This window comes from Hyaena hyaena, unplaced genomic scaffold (genome assembly GCF_003009895.1).
Source record: "Hyaena hyaena isolate Hyena2069 unplaced genomic scaffold, ASM300989v1 scaffold_579, whole genome shotgun sequence".
NCBI classification, from domain to species: domain Eukaryota; kingdom Metazoa; phylum Chordata; class Mammalia; order Carnivora; family Hyaenidae; genus Hyaena; species Hyaena hyaena.
The window spans coordinates 134,013-156,246 of record NW_024081207.1 but is presented as its reverse complement, the minus strand read 5'-3'; the positions used below and the strand labels follow the sequence as shown (position 1 = coordinate 156,246).

Genomic DNA, 22,234 nt, shown 5'->3' with positions numbered 1-22,234 from the left:
ACCGTGCAGGTGGCCTCGGGTCCTCCTGGATGTCTGTTTTGGTGGCTGCCCGCTCCATGCCACCCAGGGAGATCAGTGAGGCCCCACAGAGCCAGGCCTCCCCTGTCCCGGTCCCAGCTATGGGGCTACAGCGGCGAGCCGCGGCCTAGAAGGCTGGTCTGTCCAGGTGGATTTGCGGTCTTTCTTCAAATCCTGAATTGGTTGTTAACAGTTAGAAATTGGCAGGTTTTGGATACAAACCCATACGCCTGGTTTTTTGAGGCGACAGAAGGTCTGGTCCATGGTGCTGGCTTTCCCACAGCAGCATCTGCACTGGGGCACGAACTCCTGGCTCCATGGGGGCCCCTCGGGTTATTCGGGCCTCACATGGGACTGTCACACCAGAGGGCGGGTGCCATCCACGCTGACTCACCTGAGCCCGAGGGCCACTCACCAAAGCTGTGGCCTAAGCCGGGTCTGAGTGACGAGCCCTAGGGGTGCTGCCCAGGTTGAGGTCAGTGTGCAGAGAAAACCCCCAAAGTCCTCATCCTCAAAAGCCTGCACATTTTGGGGTCACCTTTGGGGGGCTGCTGTTGGGAAGGTAGCAGAACAGGGTGCCCTCACACTGGGGTACCCTTTGGAGCAGTGCCTTTTGCAGGGGGCCCGAGACCAGCCATGCCCTCTGGGGAGCACGTACTGGGGGCCCACCCGGATCTCCCGACAAGAACCTTTAACAGGGCTTCATGATGTTGCTTCTGCTTCAGATTTGAGGCCCAGTGCCTGGGGGGCCACCACAAGTGTCACCTGCTCCCTGCGGTGGAGCTCTGGTGTGAGGGGATCTTGTTAGGCAAGTGTCCTCTTGTGACTTTTTTTTTAATGTTTATTTTTGAGAGAGAGAGAGAGACACAGAATCTGAAGCAGGCTCCAGGCTCTGAGCTGTCAGCACAGAGCCCAACGCGGGGCTCAAACTCCTAAACCGTGAGATCATGACCTGAGCTGAAGTCGTAAACTTAACCGACTGAGCCACCCAGGTGCCCCTCTTGTGACCTTTTTAAGGCCCTAAATAGTGGGCCTGCACCTGGAAGGAATCTGGGACAGCGACATAGGCGGTGTTTGTGTCGAGCCTGCCCGCTGCCTCTCACTCTTTTGGATTCAGTAGCTCAGTGTGCCGTGTCCATCAGGGGTCACCTTGCCACCGGGGAGGGCGCCACGGCTAGCCTTGGAGCAAAGCACATGGGGCCAGCGTGGGCCTCAGTTTGGCTCTGGTGAGGGGTCATGGCACTGGCCCCCCACCCCCATGAACCTGCATGGGGACTCTGACACAGGTCATAGTTACCAAACCAGGCCCCCCACAGGGGCTTCAGCCACTGGGAGCCTGTGCCAGCCTCCTGAGGGGCCTGTGCGTGTGTGCGTGACACTGTGTCTGGCTGTGTATTTGCACAAATCCACCCTCCCTGTTTCAGGTAAGGCAGCAGCTGAGTGAGATGCAGAGCCACGTAGAGGATGGTGACGTAGCTGGGTCCCCGGCTGTCCCTCCTGAGGTCCCCCCAGCAGAGCAGGACCCCGTCGAGGTTAGGGCGGTGAGCTGGTCCCCAGATGTCTGTCACTCACAGCCCGTGTGGGCCCCCTCGAGCCCGGTTGGAGAGCAAAGGCGGCAGGCCTCTGTTTTGGCCGAACACGGGCAACTTGTGGCCCCCACCACCTGCTCTGCCCACCCCACTCTGCCCAGAGATGGGCCTCCAGGTTATGAAGAAGTCCCAGAGCAGAGGAAGGGGCCAGGTGGAGAGGGGCCAGGCGCTGGGTCCTAACAATTGTGTGCAGGAGGGGTGAAAGGGGGAGTCCGGGCGGCTGGGCCCCAGCTAGGGAGTGGCCTCCCCCTCTGGCCCTAGCTGCCACGTCACAGCAGGGTGCTTGCTCTCCAGACTTCGGACCTGAGCAGCTGTGGTCGGGAGCCCTCAGCGGGAGGCAGGGGCCTGTCACCAGCATAGCAGTGGTGGGCGCGGCCCCAAGGGGCTGGGACTTGCACAGTGGCTCTGAGGCGTCCCAGTCCCGTGGGTCTCATGAAAGATGTCTGAGGTCGGCAGAGGTTCTAGCAGCATCTGCTTTTAATCCCCCAGGCTCTGGACCTGAGGGTGAGGCGCCAGCTCCCCAAAGGGGGAGTCTGGGAGTGACTGTCAGCTGGCTGGGGGGCAGGGAGAGGCCGAGGGAGCGCCAGGAGCAACTAGGAGGCAGAGCCAGCCCCGGAGCCCTGGTTCCCCGGGGGGGGGGGTGTCTCTCCCAGGTTCCCACAGTCTGTGCGCTGTTTCCACACAGCTGAAGACACAGCTGGAGCAGACAGAAGCCCTCCTGGGGGACGAGCAGGCACTACGGCAGAAGCTCACCACCGAGTTTGAAGAGGTCAGGCCCTGCCTGTGCAGCCCTCGAGTTGCTGGGGACAGTGGGGGGCGCGGGTCAGGGGTCTGCTGGACGGTCTGGCCTTGTCCCTCCCAGTGGGGGATGTTGCTGCACATGTGGGTCCCGCCTCCGCTCCCCGGCCTCAGCCACAGGTGGGCCTGCCGCTTGTGGGGCATCCCGCCCATGCCCCACTGCCCTCTCTCCCCCCAAGGCTCAGAGCTCGGCGTGGCGGCTCCAGGCAGAGCTGGAGAAGCTCCGCAGCACGGGGCCCCTCGAGTCCTCAGAAGCAGAGGAGGCCACACAGCTGAAGGTAAAGGGGGGCGGGGGCATCTGTTCAAGGCTCAGGTGGGGTCAGGAAAGGAGCACCTCTCCCACCCCACCCCGACCTGGCTCTTGCCACCATCCATTGTCGCTCTTTGCGGTGGGAGGGGGAGACCCTTGAGCAGGGGCCAACCTCGTTTGGCGGTGATGGGGGTGGAAAGGTGTCTAAACCTCCCCTGTCATACTCAGCAGTCACCAGTCAGTGGGGCTGTTTACATTAAAGTGGAAGTTCAGTTCCTCTGTCACCCTGGCCACAGTGCACTGTAGGACATCCCCGGTGTCACAGGAAGCTCTCCTGGTAGCTGGGTCATAGACCTAACTGTCCCTGGGTGACCAGGAGACCACACCCTCCCGCTACCTTTGGAGGACTCCGGGTTCCCTGGCATTGGGGTGTGTAGCCAGGCGGTCTTTCTGCTGTGTGCCATGTGACAGCTGATCCCCTTTGATCCTGTGACCACCCGCAGGAGAGACTAGAAAAAGAGAAGAAGTTAACCAGTGACCTGGGACGCGCTGCCACCAAATTACAGGAGCTTTTGAAGACGACCCAGGAGCAGCTGGCAAAGGAGAAAGACACAGTGAAGAAATTGCAGGAGCAGCTGGACAAAACAGTGAGTGTCCGGCCCCGCCCATGGCCTTGCCCCCCACCCCCCCATCCCCGGAACTGGGCCCTGGCCCACAGCGGGGCTGAGAGTCAGGGTGCGGAGGGCCGGGGGAGGGGGTGGGGTTGTGGGAGCCCCAGGACTCCTGGGACACAGAACAGATGGGAGACCCAGGCCTGAGGGCCGGAGGTGGTGGGGATAGACTCCTGAAAGCAGGCAGCAGGACACTTGGCCTGCTCGGCCCAGCACCCACCTTTCTGTGGCTCCCCTTGTGGGAAGTACGTCTCTGACACCCACTGGCAGCTAGGTCCTCGCTTTGCAGCCTGGGGGACCGGGGTCCTCACCTAATCAGGGCCCTCCCTCTCCTGTGTCCTTGGCTCCTGTCAGTCCCCGGGGTCTACTCTGGTTTTCCAGATTTGCTAGGCTGGGTGTTCTCTGAAGGGACTGGAGGGGGGGGCGGGGGGCGGGGTGTGAATCCCAAGGCAGGACTGGAGGTCCCTAGGAGTTACGGGTGAGTGCTCGCCTTGGCCCTTTAGCCCCAGCCTCTCCCTCCCTCTGCCCACCTTTGTTCGCAGGACAGTAGCAGCTCAAAGGAGGGCACTTCTGTCTGAGTCTCCTCTGCAGGAAAAGAAGTTACTGTTCAACTTACCAAAATGCCTTACACATTCCTTACAAATAAATAAACCAACCGACACAGCGTTATCCAGGCCCAACTTCCAGTAGCTCTGAGAGAAGCCATTAGAGACGAAGAGTCTCTTAGAGTCACAGAACTAGATCTTCCAGACCCCCGTTTGTAAAAGAACCTTTGTCACATTTGATAAACACTATTCCCCAGGACCAGCCCTGGACCACCACCGAGCAGACACCAAAGCCCTTATCAAGCTCCGTGACAGACCCCAGGGTGTGTGCTGGGGAGGCCGGGGCCTCTGGGGACCCGTGTGTCAATCAGTGCAATTGTTTTCTCTCACTGGGCTGGGGGCCGGGAGGCAGGCGGGCGGGGCTGGGTGGGGAGTCTCAAAGGCTGTGGAACAGACTGGAGGGTCACAGCCCAGCCTGGCGAGGCAGCAGCCCCTCAGCTCTGGGAGAAGTTGCCAGCAAGAACTGAAGTATGACCTCCTGGATGTTAATGCCATTAAAACCAACATTGTCGCCCGGCACTTCTGTCTCATCTGGTCTCCTGGGGCTCCCTGACCTGGCCGCTAGGCCCAGGGTGAGGAACAAGGAGGGGCTGGCCCGCTCAGGGGAAGAGCAGGTGTGCTGGTTTCCCTGAAGTCAGGAGAGTTGCAGCTGTCTTGGGGCTATGAGGCTCGCTATTTCGGGGCTCTGCCCAGCACCTCTGGTCGTACCACCCAGGGCCCATGGCACCAGATGTGACCACTGCCCCCAACCCTTGAGGATCTGACGTTACCTAAGCAGGCCCCAGGCAGCCTAGGCCGCGGTCACCGTGGTGACCTTGGTGAATGGTCAAGGAGTCTCTGTCCTGGCTGAGGCATGGACACTCATCTGTTCCCTGGGGTGGGGGGCGGAGATAGTCCAGAGCCGGAGTGGCCAGCCCAGACTTGCCAAGATCCTCAGACCCACTGTGTCTGTGGCGGCTGGAGGCAGCGTGGGCGTGGAGTAAGCAGTGGGACTCGAGCTTCAGCAACACCCAGATTTGAGGGGTCGAGTCCCAGGACGGATGGGACCAGGCCAGGAGCAAGCAGAAGGTGAATCTGCACAGACTCGGGGTTTGGTGGCCGGCACCAGCCAGTCCTGTTAAGGGGCCGCCTTGAGCAAGCGCTGGCCCCTTTCATCACCCTCCTAAGCCTCAGTCCTGGGACAGGAGCTGGACTGGCTGGGGGAAGGGTGCTGGGGACAGAGAAGGACAACCCAAGAACTAGTCTCTACTGCCTGCTAAGGGACCTCCGCATGGCAGGAGTCAAATCCAGCAGAGGGCACCTCTGTGGGTGGCTGTCTTGGGACCCTCGAGACCCAGGCAGCATATTCTCGAGCCTGCAGCCTATCTGCTGAGCAACACCCCCGAGGCCAGGCATGACACAGACCTGGACCTGGCTTCTGGAGGGCGCCTTGCCTGTGGGCCACCTAATCGTGCTGTGTGGCACCTACATGTTGCAACATATTGGGATAACGGTGCTGGGAACTGGGGGATGGCTCCCCAGAAAAGTGAGCTTAAGCTGGAGTTCACCAGAGCAGGAGACGTTTGTCAGGGGAGGGAAGGAAGGCCCAAGGCCAAGGGGACAGCAGGTGCAGGGACAGGAAGAAGCCAGGTTTCGAAGGACAAGGTATGGGTAAAGCAGTAGGAGCTACAAGATTTTTAAGCAAGAAGAGACCACCCTGTTCTAGAACTCTGGTGGGGGCTAAAGTGGAGAGAGAAAGCCCACAGGACTCAGGGCTCCAATGGCATGCTTTCTGGCAGGAGACTGAATGGGAGAAGTGACTGACAATTCCCGATGCTGGCCAGGTGCCCAGCCCTGTCCTTGGTTCTCACGTAGAACCTTCCAGTACCCCACCCTACAGACATTTTTACCAAGAATCTCCACAGAACGGAAAGCTCACCTGGTAAAAGGCAAGGCAGGTTTCAGACCCACCTCCTTACTATCCATGCCTATCCATGCATCACACAGCCTGGAGGACCAGCTGGGAGACAACAGAGTTGTGGAGTCTGTGGACGCCATGAATAGCGGCCACCGAACACCCCCCCCCCCAATTAATTCTGTGGTCCCTCACTGTACCTTCCGTTTCTCCTATGCACGAGGAGCAGGGATTCCGTGCTAGAGGACTGGCCATGGTGGAGGGGTCACAACCCTCCTCCCACTGACACAGTGGCCTTAACCAAGGCCAGTGGTTTGGGGCCCTGGTCAGTCTCCTGTTGGGAAACTGAGGCTAGACCTGGCCCTGCACCAGGACTCCTGCCTCAGAATCGTCACCATGGTCCTGTGAGCCTACATTTCTAGTAAGTTCCATCCCCTTGCCATGCTATTCTGGGCAGATGCCCTCTGAAGGCACAGGAAGGGGGGCCTTGGGGCAAGAAAGGCGTGGGAGAGAGACCTGGGAGGTACCAAGCTGCTGCCTTTGGGTGCTACACGGTGGCAGCTGCTCCCTGGGTTGCAGCTCCAGCTCTACCCCCTACTCAGACCACGTGGTGGAGGCCCAGTATCCACCTATGAGGAGGAGGTAGAACAAGGCAGGGTGTGGGGCCCCTGGGGGCTCTGAAAATGCCACCTTGGAGACCACCTGCCATTCGTCAGTCCTCTGCTCTATGCAGCCCCAAGGCCAGCAGAAGGAAACCCAAGTTCACCAAGCACACTGCTAGGGTCCGCCTGCCTCTGCCTGGCCGGTTGACAGGCACCCTGGGGTGCCGGTGCAGCACAGGGCAACTGGCTTTTGCAGTCACTTGTTAAGTTTAATGTGGAGGTAGGAGCCCCCCTGGCTAGGCTACAGCCTGGCTGACCCGCTAGCCTGCCCACAGGAAGCACTGCTCTTCCCTAGGCCTGGCTTCACAGAGGCCACAGCCTGGGCTCAGCACTGCTGCTGCCATCTGAGACCCCGACAGCGCAAGTGGGAGAGTCCTGAGAACATCCAGTCTACACCATACCCTTCCCAGGCTCCAGGAATCGACCAGAAGCTGGAGGGTCATGCAGCCCATAAACAGCGTCTCCAGACCTGGAGCCCCACCATGCCAGCAGCGACTCTTCTGACTTCCTCTGGTCATCTCAGCGTGGTACTTAGTAAAATGTACAAACACCAGGATGCCTGGCCTGTAGGCAGCAAAAACAAGATTCTAGAAACCACCAGACATCTTCCATAAATGCCTTCTAAGCTTCCTTCAGGTTCGGGTCTCACAGGACTCAATGCCCAAAAGAACTCTTGCCCTTTCCTGCCCCAGTTCCAGTCTCATCCCTGGCAGTGACCAAGACCTAACCTTAGAATTCCAGATGTTAGAAATGAGGAACTCTCCTGGAGTACAATGAGATTAGCTTAAGGACAGAAAACGAGAGGTCCAAATTGTAGTCCCAGTGCTGCCCAGTAGGAGTTAGGTGACTACTTCCCTACCAAGGGCACACTGGCTATGGGCTGGGGAAGTCTCAAGGACAGGCCTGGCCGGCCAGACACAGCTCAAGTTACACAAGCCTGCCTTCCACCAAAACGCTGGCTCCTTGGAACTTCACCCTCTTGCAGCCACAATGCAATTATGGGTGACCCCTGAATAACTCAGGGGCTAGGGGCAGGATACCCCTACCCTGCACAGTGAAAAATCTGTGTTATTACTTTTTCTTAAAGTAGGCTCCACGCCCAGCACAGAGCCTAATGTGGGGCTCGAACTCACAACTCTTAGATCAAGACCTGAGCTACCCAGGCAGTCCTGTGTATTACTTTGACTCCTCCGAAACCTTTACTAATAGCCTACTGATGATGTGAGGCCTTACCAATAACAGATTAACACATTTTGCAAATTACACTACATTCTTACAGTAAAGCTAATGTTAAGAAAATCATAAGGAAAATCCACAAATAAATGGACCTACACAGTTCAAACCTGTGTTGTTCCAGTGTCAACCATAAGGACCCTTCTAGCTGCAGCTCAGCCGGAACTCGGTCTGGAGACCGTTACCGCGTTTCAGAAATGCCCAGATCACAGGAAGGTGATGTGTCCTTGGGCATATCCAATCTGTGAATCCCAAGAGCAACAAACCAGTCAAGAAACAGAAGCTGCCCTTCCTGTGTAGGGGCCAGCCAGCACTCCGGCCAGTTCTGCAAAAAGGAAACCACTCGACTGGGCCTAATTCTATTATCTGAGTCGCTGCGCTGTTTTCTCAGGGATTAATATTCCCTGAAATAACAAACTTCACAGTCAAGCTCTGAATTTGTTAGCAATGGCTTTATTTGCTTCTTTCCCAGGGCAAGAGAGTTATCGCTAAATGAACCTTTAGTCAGCTTTCCACAAACACATTTTTGTAATGTGTCTACACTTGTAAAAACGTAAGTGTGTCTGCGGAGAGCAGAGTGTACCCGCAGTTTTCTCACCAGTGTTGGCTGAGGTCTCAAACTCCAATTCTGCATCAGAATTACCTGGAGTCCCTGTTAGCAGGATTCTTGGGCCCCAACCTCAGGAATCCAGTAAGAATCTCTCAAAAGTTCCCCTAGGTAGAGATAATAACTATTAGCATCTTCCAGTTTCTGGTGTATGAGTGGAGTGTTGGGAAATGTTTACGTTCTCTTAACATCCCTGTACCTGGTTTGAAATCCTTTCCTTCCCACAGCCATGCATCCCTCTCACACACCCCCAACACACACACACAAATGTACACACACCATCAGGAAAGGGTGGTTACACAAGTAGTTCCACATGTCACAAGCTAAAATCACAGAAAAAGGCTTCCTCCTTTTAAAACTCCTTGACCAAATACCTGGCTGCATCTACCTGCCTGATTCTTGAGTGGGGCAGCCCTGGCCTGTGCCGCTTCTTGGGAGGGCTGTTAATATACATGGTCCCTGAAAGCACTGCTTTGCCATAGAGAAACAAACTCAGGAAGAATGAGTGACAAGCAGCCCATCAGTAAATCATTAGCCAGCACTGTCTTGTAGTCTTTTTTTTTTTTTTTCCTTGAGAGAGCAAGCAAGCAAGAGCGGAGGAGGGAGCAGGGAGTGAGAGGGAGAGAGGGAGACAGGGAGACAGGGAGAGAGAGAGAGAGAACCCTGGGATCACAACCTGAGCTGAAATCAAGAGTTGGATGTTCTTCAACTGACTGAAATACCCATGTGCCCCTAGACAATTCTGAAAGTACTGTGACTGAAGTGTTAACTTTTTTGCCTCCCAAGTAAATCAGAGAGGAGGCAGAAGCCTGGTATTTGAATACATGTTTGGAGTAAGAAAAGGATTCCCAACTTTTACACCAACTTCCTCATTCAATAAGAGGAGGAACTGTGATCTTAATTCTAATGGTCTGAAATACTCAAACCGCCATGCCTTACCCATTATACAGAAGGCAAAGTCCTTCACCCCCAATTCACTGTGAATAATTACACGAGAGGTAAGTTAAAAATGCTTCCTTTATTACATAAAGCCAATACTGCTACTTCTAAGTCCAACTGTGTGCATCTCTACATTGTTCAAAGTGTTATGCCTATGATGGTAAAGACAATCACTTCCAAGTGTCATCAGGCAGTGGCTTCCTGTGTGTCCTCCATTATACCTGCTCCCCATCTCACATACAATCAACAGACTGCTCTAGGACATTTGGAAGTTCTCCCAGGCCCCAGCAGAAACATATACCTAATGTTCTTCTATACTTTAATGTACCAGAAGCAACACAATATTGAAGGAGACACAGTTAAAGACGTCACAAGTGTCCCAGCTTGTCAATACACCATTTTATCATTTTCATTAGCAAGGTGTTTTACAATGGAGCCTGAATTTGCATTAGAATGAAGTTGTTACAAGGTATTGCACATTCTCCTGAGGACACACCATGATTTTATTTCCAAGATACGAGGTCACTCTCAGAGCAGTCTCCGACCTAGGGAATGGAGAGCTCACTGCAGGTGCAGAGAGCTGCTTCCTGCATTCCAACTGCGTGCTCAAAATAGTGCTTTGCAAAATCAGCGCTGGTTAGAAATGTGCACAATTCTGAGGCAGTCTCCATCACACATCTGCTAGAATTAAAAGACTGCCTGACTTAGTCTTACTGTAGTTAGTATATTAGTGCTGTTACATATGGTGAGGAGATTTACTTTCTATTATGGAGTTTAGCTCAAGAGAGAATAAAAGAATTTGGGCCAAAATTATAACCAGATTATGACCAATTCTCTAAGCAAAGAAACAAAGTAACTGCTGAGGTTACAAAGATGCAATAATTCTCTTCATATGGCCTTGTACTGTTTCGTGAACTGCATTATTAAAAATCATGAGTTTAACAAAAATCTTTACAAGCCAACTCATCAAAACAGGCATCTGGCCAATAAGAATTTAATTTCACACCAATAAAACTTTAGACTTTAGATTTATTTAAAGGGCCACCTGCACATGTGTATAGAAGATTTAATTTACTCTAACAGATGACAAGACAGCTCCCCCTCAGTGAGACCCTGGCCTAACATTTATATAGCAAGAGGCTAACATTACACATGGAAGCTTTCGATTTGTGGCACTGAATGGTGGTCTACACAGGGCATCCTTCAAAAGCTACAATTAAGGATCCACCTAGCTTTTCAGCAATACAAGCCCGATTGAGGTCTTCTGGCCCATTTGCTTGACATTCGTGTTTTATGCCTAGGGAGGAAAAACAACAATTCTGTTTAAGAATTATGGCAGTAATGTAACCTATTTCTCTAAGACAGAAACTGTTTTAAAGGACCAGCTCTAACATGGACAGACAAGCTGTGGTATGTACAAACACCAGAACACTCCACAGTACGGAGAATCAATAATCTCTAACTACATGCATCAAAATGAAGAACAGAACGCTGACTAAAGGAAGCCAAACTTTATAAAAACATACATTCTAGATGATTCTTTATGTATAACAGAAAATCAGCCAAGCTATTTACGCTGCTAGAAGCAAGGGTGCTGGTTCCACGTGGAGGAAGGAGTAAGAGAAAGTGGTGTGACTGCAACACAAGGGAGACTTTTGGGGTGCTGGTTGTTAAATCAAGAAACCACCATTTTGTTCAGCTTGTGAAAACTGAGTTCTACAATAATTTATGATGTATACTTTTCTATAGCTATGTTGTACTTTAATAAAAACTTAAAAAGCAGGTCTAGTAATTTTCTTGTTTTTTAAAATGCAAGTAAAAAATATGAATTCAGTGTTTTGATTGCACAGTTGATTTTAGTCAACTACATTGAAGAGTAAGAGTATTTACAACCAGCATCTCCTTTGCTCTAGAAAAGTTAGCTCTCCAATGGTATTTATACTATACGTGTGAGAAATCAATCACAATAAAAACTATGTAAAATGTGTTACTGATTGCTTTCTCAGAAAAATTACATCACCACACTGCAGAAGGAGCTCACTTAGGGAATTACATACAGTAGCTTCTCTGTAAACAGCTGCTATCTTTCAAACAGCTGCATGGTTTCTGATTGTTCATAATTGTAAGACCATTTCTTAAGCTGCAGAAAGTACAGCAGGTCAGCCTTTGGACCATTTAGACTGAGTGGAGAAAGCCAGTGATGGTTTCACTAGGGAAGAAAAGCAACAAGGTGACCATCTTTAACATCACCAGGTCAAGCCTATATAGCAACTCCATTTCCTTTATTGAAAGACAACAGAGAATACGGATGGTGAGAAATCCACTGTCAATCTTTTTCAGTTGCATTGTGGAATATTAAGGAGTCGTGTTAAAACATCAGTTAACCAATCAGTGAACACACTTCCGGGAGTGGCCCAACATCAACCCTAATGCCTGTAGAATCTGACAGGCCTGAACTATGCAGCAGCAGGTTTCAAGAAAAGGGTGAGAATTTTGTTTTTCTAAGTAAAACAAGCTAGAGCAAATCAGTTCTACTACAAGAATACAGAAGCCAGCCATGGTCAAACAAAAACAAAAACCACACTGGGCCAAGCCCTATGACCTTGGCTCACCCAGCTATTTGGAGCTAGCCACAGCAAGGAAGGTGGTGGGGCAACCTCTTAAACTGAGCTTACACAATCCAGACCAAGCTTCCCATTCTACCGCGGAGAGAATCAAGGTCAAAGGAGGTTAAGCGTTTTGGGCCAGGGTCACACAGCAGTTAGATTACAAGCTTAGCCCTCATTGCAGGCCTTTGGGCATTTGCCCCATGCTCTTCGCATCATACCAACATTTCCTCCTGGCTGGAGGTAGTAAGTATGGTCAGGCCATCTCATCAGGATCCCAATCACCCAGTGGCAAGTCAAAGATAACTGGCCAGTTCAAGAAGGGTACTTTCCTTTGGACACAGATAAGACAATTACCTAAAATCATACCATTCCAAAGTAAAGCTAAAGAGTATCCTTTCTCATTTATGAATGTTTCTTTTATGCAACTTCATGATGTCAACACATTCAAAGGCAATAAATTCATTACTTAGTATGACCCAACATAAACCATGCCATGTGAGAGACTCAGCAGCATCCCAAACTGGTTTAAAACCAGCCTAAACAAGTCCTATGTGTGCAATGTCCAGAGAATAAGGTGTTTTGGTTTTTTTGTGTGCTCCCTTCCTCCCTCCCCGAGAATAAGGCTTTTAAGACAGGCTGTTCAGACCCGGAATGACCAGCATAAGGCAGAAGACATGCTGAGAGCAGGGTTCAATCTTCCAGGCTTTTTCTCAAAACAGGCAGCACTTGTCTTCTTTGTCACCAAGACTCTCCAAAGGAAACAAGGTGCTTCTTAGAAACGATGTAGCCCCCCATTCCAGGACTACGAAACCTCTAAATATTTGGAAGTAAATCTAATCCATACCTTGAAATTTCTTTTTGATTGCATCCTTGGAGCTTGCATAGATCATTTTACTTTTCAGTGGAGCTAGTTCCGGTGCCCTAGATAAAAAGATGCCAAGAATGAAAAAAGGTTTAGAGAAAGTACAATTTACACTGTGTTAAACATTTGCATCAGTGATGGGGGAACATCCTCAGAATCTCCTGGAGAGTTTTACTAACTACCCAATTTTTCTGTGTCCCCAACTCCTTCAAGATTGTCACAAACAGGCATACACAGAATGGCTCAGGCTGAGTAAGGTGGGAAAAAAATCAGAACCACTGATTCAAGATCAGATTAACAGTCCATAATAATAATTAAAAAAACCCAACACTGGATAATTGACTGTATTACCCAATTTGTTTTCTTTAAAATTTTTCCCACATTTTTATCAGTAAGTTCAGGCTAATTACAACCATCTTTATGCAAGGTTTTAACTCCTTCTGGTTAGAAAAAAGTTTCAAAATACAGAAAAGTAGAGAGAATAATGTGTAAATCAAGTATTTGCCACCCCGAATTAAGAAATGCTAGCAATTCTAGCATTTTTGCTTCAGATTATTTGTAATCTATGCTTTTTCAGAAAACAAAGGAAAAGTTCCCTTTTTACCCCTTGCCAGTCTCTTCATTCATGTCTATTCCAACAGCAAGTTATGACCAAACAAAAGTACTTGCTTTCCATCTTAGTCTCACATAATAAAAGAGGTCACAAGGATTTTTGTAAAGCATAAGCAATTCAGCATTAATATGCCTTAATTGTTAATATTACTATTATCTTGTATTTACAAAAATGTTAGTGTCTCCCTCCTCTTGAATGAATTCTGGAAAGCACAGCATATGCTTCACTACTTTCTTGGCTAGCAATATTGAAAAATAACAGAAATATGAACAGACAGAAAACTCTCATCCTATCCAAACTGCTTGTTCATGAACGCATCATTTCCCACTTCACCATCAAGCCCCAGGCCCGCCTCCACTCCACACCACCCACATACACTCCTAGATGGGAGTATAGTTAAATACTTTTAAATACCCAATGCTTGCATTCAGCTGCCATATTTCTAGGCCATTCCACAGTCATTAGCAATAAAGGCTGGTGTGGACCTCACCTAATCTACTCCTACATAGGGCAGTTTCTATTCTTGGGAACCAGGAAAAGCAGTTTCTGTGTCTCTCAGGTGCTTATTACTCCCAACCTGAAGTTCCAAGGAGGGAGGCAGAGCCATAACCACCACCTTAGGTCTGGAAATTGCTTGAGCTGCAAACTTACATGGGTTCTTTCTTCATGCAAAATAGGTCAGGGACAGGAAAAGGCATTGGCTGTTCTGATTTTACTCTAACCAGACATATATTTAGTTAATTTTGAGAAAGCGGAGGCACGCATGGGGTAGGGGCAGAGAGAGAGGGAGAGAGAATCTCAAGTAGTGGCTCAATCCCACGATCGGCAGGATCCTGACGAGTGCTGAAATCAAGAGTCTCACACTTCACCGACTGAGCCACACAGGTGCCCTCTAATGAGGTTTTTAAAACGCCTTAAGGGGCGCCTGGGTGGCTCAGTCGGCTAAGTGTCTGACTTCAGCTCAGGTCATGATCTCACCATTAGAGTTCGAGCCCTGCGTCGGGCTCTGTGCTGACAGCTCAGAGCCTGGAGCCTGTTTCAGATTCTGTGTCTCCCTCTCTGTCTCTGCCCCACTCCTGCTTGTGCTCTCTTGTGAAAATGAATAAACATTAAAAAAATAAAAAATAAAATGCCTTAACAGCCATTTCCTAAACAGAGCCTGCTATGGGAAACTCCTATACAGTTTTACATTTTCTTAAAGTAGCAGTGCAAAACAAAACACTGCATTAACAATGAATTTCCTTTTCTTCTTTCCAAATATTTCCCAAATGTTCTTTAATAAGGATGTATTATTTTCACAGTGGGGTAAAAAAGTATAAAAACCAAAGAAAAAGTAGTGCAAATGAAGGAAATGGTCACCAATTTAAAAGCCTAATCCTTTAGCGACCATCTCTACCACTCAGCTGTAAATCTTAGAAGGGCAGAGGCTTGACCTGTTTTCCTCACAGCTGTTTTCCCAGGCCCTAACACAATACCTGGAATGTAGTAGAAATAAAATTCCAAATCAGGAATGTGCTCACCTGAAGTCTAATTAGCTACTATCCTTATGTATCTATGTATATCCGTGGCTGTCAGGCTTACAGAACAAAAAGCTGCCCCCAAACAAGCACCGTGACCCTGTATTTATATACCACAAAGCATCTTGGTTTAATCAAGTTCAATAAAGGCTTGCTGAAGTGTGTACCTGAGGAGCAATCTAGAGTTAGATTCCTTTAAATCAGAACTCTTTTTCCTTCCTAGCTCCATATCTGAAGCCATTGGTGGCACACAGTTAGGAGCTAAGTCCCTCCTCGCCTTGCCCCGGCTCAGGCAAAAGTATCAAGAGGATCCTCACTCCCCCACAATCAAAGGCTGTCACCATTCTCCTTTCCAACGGAAGCTAAGGAATATTCTGTGGAAGAATTCCTTACCAAGGAATGTGGTATAATACAACTAAATGTGTGACTTTTAATTCAAGCTTAACCTAAAACTTACTTGAAAAGACCTGAATAACAAATTTAAACAGGCTTTCAAGAAAAAGGCCACATAAATCATCTTATGACACTTTTTCAGCATTTAGAACAATGTGCAATGAAACTTTCTGAAATGATGGAAATGTTCTGTGCTACCCAGTAGAGTGACCATTAGCCGGCTAACTATGTGGCTACTGAGCATTTGGAATGTGGCAATTTAACGACAAAATAGAATTTTAAAATGTATTTGATTTTAATTATTTTAAATTTAAATAGCCACAGTGGCTAGTGGCTACCCTACTGAGCTAATTACAGTTGTAAGAATAGTACCAACTGTAAAAGTAGCAAACCACAGAGGCACAGGGATGGGTGATTTAACGAGTAGCTGGTTCCTGGTAAGGCATGTTGCAGAAGGATTTCTGTGGGGTAAACTGTCTCCTCAGGATTCTAAGATTTTTAGAGAAATTTTAGCTTATAAGAAGTGAGTTCAGGGGCACCTGGGTGGCTCAGTCAGTCAGTTAAATGTCTGACTTCAGCTCAGGTCATGATTTCATGGATCATGAGTTCGAGCTCCACATCCGGCTCTCTGGTGTCAGTGCAGAGTCTGCTTTGGATCCTCTGTCTCCTCCTCTCTGTGTCCCTTCCTTGCACTCTTTCTCTCTCTCTCAAAAGTAAATAAACATTTAAAATATTTTTTAAAAAATGAGGTCAGAGAATACATAAAATCTAATTCCTGTCCCCTCTCCTACCAAAAAAAATCAACTACTAAAAGTCATCTTCTTACAAATACACAAAGAGTTGTTAAAATTTAGTTTTCATCCCACAAACATCAATCCAGCTAAGACATTATGAAACCCTATAAATAAAAATTAAATGAGAATGACTGCAGATAGCTTGACTGAAAGTCATTTTGGCCCTGGGAACTGGTTCTCCAAGCGCTAACAATGAGATTAACTCTGAGTTTTATAGAGCCTTGATATTTCTGATGCTTACCACAAAAAAAACATCAACTCCTCTTTCCTGGATTCCTTGGTTTCAAAGCTTGCATCATACAAAGCATAGCGACAATCTTTTTCAGGAAGCATTCCCACAAAATGCTTGAAAGGATCAGTTATGGTTACCCCAACATCTCCAACCAAGATCTCTTTCCCTTCTTCTACAATGATGCACTTTTTGTCTGCACTGAGACAAAAAATGACAGCCTTCTTTCTTTTCTTGATTTCTTCTGGTGTGGAGCACTTCCGAACTTTCATGTCATAAAAAATGCGACATACTTCATCTGCAACTTGTACTCCTGAGGCCTATAATGGGAGTAAAAAATCAGAAGAAAAGCTTACAACTTTTATTGTGACAAACATAAAAACACTATGTAACTTTTTGTTATAGATCAGTACACACTTCAAATTTTTAAGAACTCATCATCCAAGAGAAAAGCAAAATCTAAGCTGTAATCACTAATTTCAGGCATTAAACTTTTAAAAAGATTACATAAACTATTCATCACTATTATACGGTAGTAAGAGAAGACTGAACAACCACAGTCCTTCCAACCCTAAAACCTAGAAAAAGATGCTTCCTGGAGGTGCTGGGTTCTCTTCTTTTTAAAGAGGTTGTTCAGTCGGTTAAGTGTCCAACTTCGGCTCAGGTCATGATCTCACGGTTAGTGGGTTCGAGCCCCGCATTGGGCTCTGTGCTGACAACTAGCTCAGAGCCTGGACACTGTTTCAGATTCTGTGTCTCCCTCCCTCTCTGACCCTTCCCTGCTCATGCTATCTTTCAGAAATAAATAAAACATTAAAAAAGTATTTTTAATAAAAAAAAAAATAAAGAGGTTGTTCAGAGCCCTGACTGGGAGTTGTCATCTCCCCAGTTTGGGTATTAATGATACCCAAAATTCTTTTCATAATGCAAATTAGATAGAGTAGCTGAGTTGGGAAAGTTCCATCCCTCCAGCATATCTTTCTCTAATAAAAGAGGAATTAAAAAGTCTTCGTTCTACTCACATTTCAAAATCATGTGATTAATAAATCAGTAACATATTAGTCATATGCTTTTAAGATTTCACTCACAAAATCTTCAAGTTTAAGTTTTATTTATTTATTTGAGAGAGAAAGGGCAAGTGAGCACACTCGCAGGGAAAGGACAGAGAGAGATGGAGAGAGAAACTCAAGTAGGCTCTGCGCTGTCAGCACAGAGTGTAACAGGGCTCAATCCCACCAACCGTGAGATCCTGACCTGAGCCGAAATCAAGAGCTAGATGCTTGAGTGAATAAACCACCCAGGCACCCCTAAAATCTTCAAGTTTTAAATTAAGATCAGAATAACTAAAACTAAGAAACTAGACCTTAATTGTTTTGATTCCAGAAAAGAAACAATAATTAAGCAACAAGATAACGGTATTAATGTAATCATCAGACTGCAATACATAAATGTATCAAATCAATACCTTGTAGATGTTAAGCTTCCACAATGTTGTATGTCTTTTATGTCTCAATTTTTAAAAAGGTTAAGAAAATGTTAACTGCTATAGAAAAAAGATAGTTTAAGATCATACTGACCAGAAAAATAAACCTTTTACCATGTTATACTTACTATTCTGAAATGAGGAAGCAGTGACACATAATCTTCAGAGCAGAAGATCTAAACCCACTTCTTAATCTTTTTATCTTCTTTAAGAAATGTTCTATTTATGTTAACTTCACTAGAGCCATAATTTTTAATGCGTAATTAACTACCTTGGTTTGCATGTTAGCTTTTCTAAAGCAAGATTTATAACTTAACAATTTAAAAACTAAACAATGCAAAAAACATTAATGACACCCAAAATTAATGTCAAGTAATATGATTAATAAAACTGCATATAAGATGAAAGGACAGCCCACATATGGGGAGAAAAATATTTGCAACTCATATATCCAGTAAGGAACTTGTATCCAGAATATTATAAAGGTCCCTTATAACTCAAAAATTAAAAGACAACCCAAATTAAAAATAGTTAAGGGATCTGAATAGACCTTGCCAGAAAGATACAAAAATGGTCAGTAAGCACTTGGAGAAAGTGTGCAACATCATTAGCCATTAGGGAAATACATATCAAAACCACAAGGAACTACTACTTCACACCCATTAAGATGACTATAAAAGAGAGCGGTAACAAACGCTGGTGAGGCTGTTGAACACTAGGACACTTCTATGTTGCTGACAGAATTGTGAAACAGTGTAGCTGTTTCAGGAAACGGTTTGGAAGTTTCTCAAGAACTTAAACATAGAGTTAATACCTATCAATGCCACTCCTAGGTAGGTATATGTACAACAGAAATGAAAACATATGTCTATATAAAAACCCGTACACTGGGGCAACCTGGGTGGCTCAGTAGATTAAGTGTCTGACTCTTGGTTTCAGCTCAGGTCATCATTTCATGGTCCTGAGATGTAGCTGGGCATGGAAGATTCTCTCTCTCTTCCTCTCTGCCTCTACCCCAATTGTGCACATATATTTTCATACAAAATTTTTAAAAAATAAAATATAAAAAACTTTTACATAGATGTTCAGATTAGCATGATTCATAATAGCTAAAAGGTAGAAAGAACCCAAATGTTAATCAACTGATGGACAAAATGTGGTACTATCCATATAGTGGAGGAGTATTCAGCCATAAAAAAATAAGGTAGCATTACATGCTATATAACATGGATAATCCTTGAAAAACATTATGCTAAGTGAAAGAAACCAGATATAGAATGCCACATATTGAATGATTCTACTTCTATGAAATGTCCAAAATAGACATATCCACAGACAGGAAGCAGATCAGTAGTTTCCAGGGGTTTAAGAGGAAAAATGAATGAGGAGTGACCACTAACAGGCACGGGGGTCTCTTTGTGATGTGATGAAATGCTCTGGGATTTGACAGTGATGATGGATGCATAACTCTAAATATACTAAAAATAACTGAATTATATTTTATGATATGTGAATTATATCTTAGTAATAAAGATATTACTAAAAACTGTACACAGGAATTCTGGGGATTAAAATACACTAAGATTCTAGCATTTACTTAATAATGGAGTAATTGAGCCATTTAGTCATCTCATTTTTTAAAAAAGGTCTAACACACTTCAAGCCTATCTAATCTGTATCTAATCATAATCTATTTCAATCCTATCTAATCTAATCCATTTTGTTTATAAACATTTCACTCTAAATTAATGAAGCTGTAGATATAGAAAATTAAGACTACAAAACTACCTCAAAAACTATACAATTTTATCACTTTCTGACTTTTAAAAAGCAATTTTCCTAAACTTTCTTTTATGCTTTAAAAGTAGTATGGTTCTGATCTTCAACACTTCGTCTCAGTTAAAAAAGAAACTTTATTTTGCTTTTTTGAACAGAGATGAATAAAATGTTCAAAGTAATAAAGATTAATGAATATCAGAAAGAGCCTCCAATTCCTCTAACTCCCTAATCCATATGTTGATCCGTAAATCACAACTGACCAACCCATATTTAAAAGCATGAAGGAAACACTGGCAGTCTTGTGTACAACTAATCATTGGAATGTACTTATCAATATCTAAGTGAATTACCTCAAACAACACTTTAAATTCTGACTTGGAAATAAATCATTAATCACGTACCGGTAATTGAAAACAAAGTAAATATGTATTCTGCAATTATAATGCAACTAATCTCAGCCAAATCCAGCTATAGAGGAACTTTTAAATGCCTCAGTAAGGAGAAAGTTGAGCTTTTCTCTATCAGAAAGGAGGTTTATGGAAGGTTTCTGATGAAAGGAATTCTACAGACACTTCTGCTTAAGGAAATTAACATCGAAGACTGTAAAGGAAAATTGGCAAACACACTGAAAACAGGAAGATCACTTCTGAGGCAATTACAACTATCCAGGGAAGTTAATTTTAAAGACATCTAGGTGGAGATGACCAGTTAGCAACTGGAAACATGAGCATGGATCTAACAGGTATTTTGGACTATAACCAGTATTTAGAGGTACCACCATTAAATAGCAAAAGAGTACCAAGTCAAGGGAACTAAGAAGAAATGATCAGAAAACTAGAAAGAAAAAGTTAGAAGGGACAAAACAGCATCCTAGAAGCCAAGGGAGAGCAGGTGGGAGGAGTCAACACCACCAAAGACTGCAAAAGTTTAAGAATGACTGAAACAGACCACCAAGCTCGGCAATTGAGTTTCTATGCGTTTCAGGAGATTGGAGGAATGGGGCAGAAGTCCAGGGTAATGGGCTGAAGATTTACAGGGGTAAACTGAGGAGGTAAAGACAGAAAGCATAAGGTGGTCAATGGCAAAGGAAAGATAGTGTGCTAAGTTTACATAAATTGTCTTAGGACTGGGGATATCTGATCATGCTAAAAGTTTAAGAGTTTGTGGGAACAAGAGGAGGAAAACCAAAACACCAAAAGGGGGAAGTGTGTGTGTGTGTGTGTGTGTGTGTGTGTACACACACGTACATACAGTACTTACAATTATCAGACACTTACAAATCAGAAAAATTCTATGACAGTTATTATTTGCATTTTGCAAATGGTGAAATTGAAACATAGAAAGATTAAGTAACTTGGCCAGTAACCTATAGCAGAACTGAGATCTGAATTCAGGCAATTTGGTTCCAAGGGATACTCTCAATCACTCATAATTAAGAGACAGAACTCTAAAGAGACTGATGAGATCCAGGCACAGATAAGGGGATCAGTCTTAGAAAAGGATATACAAATATCCCTTGATTTTCAAAAGTTCAAGTTACACCACTTTACTTTTATGAAAGACCTGCTATTAGTACCTGTTTTGGCAGACCAAAAGAAATCTAAAGATTTTCACCTTTACAAAAAAAGGCAAAAAGCAAAAATAGCGTTCAGCATTTGTATGGAACAGTGCGCACTCCAAGCAGGGAGTGGCCCTGTCAAGCTCCTTCCCCAGATCTACACTCAGCATCTCATCAAGACACCATAGCTTTAAACTGTGTCTGTGAGCATGTGTATCTCTTGATTTATTCTGTTTATCTGTTATCAAGATATGTCCTAGGTATCAGAAGAGCCTAAGAAAAAGGTTATGTTTGGGGTCTGGAAATGCTCAAAAGTTTTTCCATGTGAGTTAATGGTAATTGCTACACTATTCTGGCTTATGAAAGGTTTCACAGGATCACTCTACTTTTGGATAGTTGGGGAAACCTATACATTTTTCCCTCTAAAATAGTAAAAGGGAGGGTTAACTGTTTAGAGATGGAAGATACACACTGCTAAAACTATACTCAATTTTCTCTGTGAAGTTTAAGCTAGAAGAAGTAGAGCAGGAGTTTGAGGGCATATTAGGTAAAGATTTAGAGAAACTGCTATGAGGAGTTCCAAAGGGAATCACCTGAGGACAAGCAAAGGGGCTCTGAGGCCATGTAATGCTTCAGCTGAGGTCAGAGAAGGTGACGGTAGAGCAACGTGGCAGTGCTCAGATGCTGATGGCAGTTAGGTGGATAGGAAGGGCTCTGCATTCTCCCCAGGAGATTTTATCATGCTTAACGTTTCAATCATCTAATCCAAATGATTCACACATTGTTCAGATTTCTGCCTGAGCTCAAAGCCTTTACACCCAATTTCCTATCTAACATCTCCAGCTGGATGTCTCAAAGAGATCTGATGCTCAGCATGTCCAAAGTCCTTTTCCAGCCAGTTTTCCTTTCCATCCTGGTTACACTGGCTCCAAACCTAAGAGATATCCTCAACAGTTCTTTCTCCCTTACCACACTTAGCGCTTTCATTTGTTGTATCTTTCCCAAGACATTCAGCTCTCTCCATCTCTGTTGCCACTCTCCCAGCCCAAGACAGCACTGCCTGTTATCTGACTGCTACAATAACCTCCTAAGTGGTTGCAGGGGAGAGAGATCAAGATTCAAGATTATGTG

At 46.0% G+C, this 22,234-nt stretch overlaps 2 protein-coding genes across 11 annotated transcripts in view; one reads left to right on the top strand and one right to left on the bottom strand.

Annotated features, from left to right (window-relative positions):
• Positions 1–4,450, top strand: part of RRBP1 (ribosome binding protein 1) — a 64,211-nt gene extending 59,761 nt beyond the window's left edge. For 6 of the 8 annotated variants that reach the window (XM_039256484.1, XM_039256488.1, XM_039256489.1 and 3 more), the window contains exons 20-24: positions 1,443–1,559; positions 2,293–2,376; positions 2,585–2,683; positions 3,159–3,302; positions 3,869–4,450. In XM_039256484.1, the coding sequence (XP_039112415.1) occupies positions 1,443–1,559; positions 2,293–2,376; positions 2,585–2,683; positions 3,159–3,302; positions 3,869–3,904 (480 nt within the window). In that variant the 3' untranslated portion in view covers positions 3,905–4,450. The remainder of the gene's footprint in view (positions 1–1,442; positions 1,560–2,292; positions 2,377–2,584; positions 2,684–3,158; positions 3,303–3,868) is intronic. The other 2 variants (XM_039256482.1, XM_039256487.1) reach the window with 2 other exon arrangements.
• Positions 4,451–9,326: 4,876 nt separating this feature from the next.
• Positions 9,327–22,234, bottom strand: part of DSTN (destrin, actin depolymerizing factor) — a 34,491-nt gene continuing 21,583 nt past the window's right edge. For all 3 annotated transcript variants that reach the window (XM_039256515.1, XM_039256513.1, XM_039256512.1), the window contains exons 2-4: positions 16,296–16,603; positions 12,720–12,796; positions 9,327–10,563 (exon numbers count right to left, since the gene is read on the bottom strand). In XM_039256515.1, the coding sequence (XP_039112446.1) occupies positions 10,454–10,563; positions 12,720–12,796; positions 16,296–16,555 (447 nt within the window). In that variant the 5' untranslated portion in view covers positions 16,556–16,603 and the 3' untranslated portion in view covers positions 9,327–10,453. The remainder of the gene's footprint in view (positions 10,564–12,719; positions 12,797–16,295; positions 16,604–22,234) is intronic.